The following is a 2936-nucleotide window of genomic DNA, read 5'->3' on the forward strand; positions in this document are numbered from 1 at the left end:
CATGGCAAATTTGACCTTACATCTATGGCAATTTAATTTTACACAACCCATGGGAATTTAATTTTATAGTGCATGAGCAAATTAACCTTAGAACCATGGTAAATTTACTTTGGAGCCATGGAAAATTTTGCTAATACTCCCTCCGTTCCTAAATACAAGTCTTTTAACATACTCCCTCCGTCCGAAAATACTTGTCCTAGAAATGTATAAAATGAATGTATCTATAACTAAAATAAGTCTAGATACATCTACTTCTATGATAATTATTTCCGGACGGAGGGAGTATTTTACTAGGAGTCTACATACGAAACAAAATGAATAAATCTATACTCTAAAATATAGTATCTATATAAATCCGTATGCAGTTCACTAATGAAACTTTTTGAAGACTTATATATTTAGAAACGGAGGAAGTACTTTGCTGGGCCGCGGGGCCCCCGAGATGGAACCAACCAACAAAGCTGACTCCCACCCCACCCCACCTACCTTTCTCCGGTCCGTCTTGTTCCTCAGACCAATCGAGCCGAGCGGAGCCGACCCGATCCGGTCAAAATCCAGACGACTGACTGCTTCCTCCTTCGGCCCTCCCGCCCCGATCCCCCGCCATGGTGAGTCCTGCCGCCGCCGATCCGCGCGCCGTCGCTCCGATCTGACCGACCTGATTTCATCTCATGTGCTGCTGATTCCAGGTGTGCGTGGCGTGCCTGATCCCGCTCTTCCTCATCCCCTTCGTCAACGCGCTCCCCTACCTCTTCGACCTCCTCCTCGTAAGCCCCCCTCCTCCTCCCTCTGCCTGCCTGCCTGCGCCGATTCATGTGGATTCTCCCCGATTTTTTTATTTTTTTTTGAATAAAGTGGATTCTCCCCGATTCTCATCGGATCCGTAGCAGCAGCAGCAGCACGCGTAGGTGCTCAGTCAGGCCAGGCCTACGGATTGCGCTCTCCCTAGGCCGGCAGGAGGGGCCAAAGCGTGGCGGCGAGATAACGGCCGGGAATATCTTGCTTATTTTGGTAGCACTAGTATTGGAGCTAGAGATGCTATTATGTTCGAAACAGTCTACACTCGAGATATATAAGCATCAGAGAACATGAATGTATGCCAGTTTGTTTGTTCCTTTATCTGGCAAATAGTGTGCATATTGCCCTTTACAATGCCAGAACGGCGGTTTAGTGTTTTGCATCACCGGCCTACCGATCCAAATTGGCATGCTGGTATTACGCTTAAGCAGGCGGGTGGGCGTGCTTGCAACTGTTTTTTTTACTTGTATCATGAACGCTGACCCATGGTTTGATTGCCTGTTGCAGAGCAAGGTTTATCGCATGCTCGGATGGGAGTACAGGAGGCCTGAGCGAGTCCCGGCTGCCTGCCCGTTCAAGCCTGCAGCAAGCAAGACTGAAGTAAGCTTCCGTGCTGATGCTACCTTTTCTGCCCTCTTATGCTCGTGCAAATTCCAGTTTGCTGGTTATCACCCCCTTCTCCAGATTAGGCAGTCTCATAAGTTTATCTTGCAAAATATACCCAGATAAATTTGATTGATACATCATGCCAACGTCGATAGATAACTTAGCAGCTAGCTCTTAGTTGGCAACCATCCTTTGCTCCCCTTGGCTTGAAAAGGCCTCTAAACCATAAACGCCCAGTAGACCACGTGTGCGCCATTTGTAATTGTGAATAACTATCCTACTAATTTGGGCGTTAGATCCTGTTAACACATTTATAGAGTTCATTTTAGTTTGGTTGTCTAGAATAGAGTTCTTATTCCTCAAGGAAAAGAACACAAGTTACATTATGCAGATGCTTTCTGTTATTGTTTTTCGAACTGTTGCTGCATATTGTTAAGTGTGGCAACCAGGAATATATTTACTTGCTTTTGTACTGTTTCTCTTGTTTCTCAGAAAAATTTAGTACATTCTAGGTTGTATTATACTATGATTTGTTGAGTGTCTTTTATTTTGCTCATTCATGTTAATTTGATTATGATGAACCAGCGGCATAACAATGTGCTGATTTGGCACTCTCTTTTCATCTTGTGTCTTGATTTGTGCTCATCTTAGTAAAGATCAATGACCAGACTTTGTGTTGAATAGTTCACATATGTCACCATAGCTATAGCATATAATCATTGCAGTACCACTTTCACTATTCTACAAGTTCTTCTGTTAGTTTTAGGACCCGCTACACTGTAGCAGGCGTAAGCCCCATTGCTTATTGATTTTGATGAGCAGCTAACTAGTTTTGGGCTTTAGCTTGTAAAGTGCTTATACATTTATGTTACCCTTTTTTTGTACAGGGTGCAGCAGGCGAATCAACGCCTCTTGTTAATCCCCATGTCATAAGCGAATCGAAAGCTCCGGTGGAACCAGAGAGTGCCGCGGCTGAAGGGAAGAAAGACGATTAACACACGCGTTGTGTTTATATAATCAAAATTGCAACTAAGAAATAATCAATGTAAGAATGTATACTTGGAGCAGTAGATGTTGAATGTAACAATGGTGTTTCTCACGGTTCCCCTGGTTTTGTGTGCATGTGTGTTTTGTAGTACTATGTGCCTTGATCTACATGTACTCTACTAATTGTTTGTGTAATATTTCCCGTGAATTGCATATGTGTAACTAGGATGATGAGAGAATGAGAGATGATCCTATTGCGTAACCCAAATGCGTGTCCAACAGGCAACAACTTGGTAATCATACATATGACTTTGGTCACTTGCACGTCCAATTTGCCAACAACTGTCATCATGCGTTGGCAGGGTAAAGAGCGTCTTGAATTGCTGGTTTATGTTGGGATGAGAATACAGGAGGGCCTGCCCGTTCAAGCCTGCAGCAAACAAGACTGAAGTAAGCCTCGATGTTGATCTACTTGTGTAAAATCTTAGAGACTGAAGTAAGCCTCGATGTTGATCTACTTGTGTAAAATCTTAGAGACTGAAGTA

The 2936-nt window shown here is 43.7% G+C and overlaps 1 protein-coding gene across 2 annotated transcripts; it reads left to right on the plus strand.

Moving 5' to 3' along the window:
- The first annotated feature begins 490 nt into the window (after positions 1–490).
- LOC123404111 lies at positions 491–2653 on the plus strand. 2 transcript variants are annotated; one of them, XM_045098034.1, is made up of 4 exons: positions 491–608; positions 690–767; positions 1306–1398; positions 2302–2653. In XM_045098034.1, exons 1-4 carry the CDS (start codon positions 606–608, stop codon positions 2335–2337), a joined length of 210 nt encoding a protein of 69 aa, XP_044953969.1. In that variant the 5' UTR covers positions 491–605; the 3' UTR covers positions 2338–2653. The 2 variants fall into 2 exon arrangements, with proteins under 2 accessions (XP_044953969.1, XP_044953968.1); XM_045098033.1 differs by having other exon boundaries at positions 495–608; positions 2292–2653.
- The last annotated feature ends 283 nt before the right edge of the window (positions 2654–2936 follow it).

This window comes from Hordeum vulgare, chromosome 6H (genome assembly GCF_904849725.1).
Source record: "Hordeum vulgare subsp. vulgare chromosome 6H, MorexV3_pseudomolecules_assembly, whole genome shotgun sequence".
NCBI classification, from domain to species: Eukaryota; Viridiplantae; Streptophyta; class Magnoliopsida; order Poales; family Poaceae; genus Hordeum; species Hordeum vulgare.

Coding starts and splice junctions, on each gene's coding strand:
- LOC123404111 (XM_045098033.1), top strand. Junction 768..1,305: donor ACCTCTTCGACCTCCTCCTC/GTAAGCCCCCCT, acceptor TGCCTGTTGCAG/AGCAAGGTTTATCGCATGCT. Junction 1,399..2,291: donor CTGCAGCAAGCAAGACTGAA/GTAAGCTTCCGT, acceptor TTTTTTGTACAG/GGTGCAGCAGGCGAATCAAC.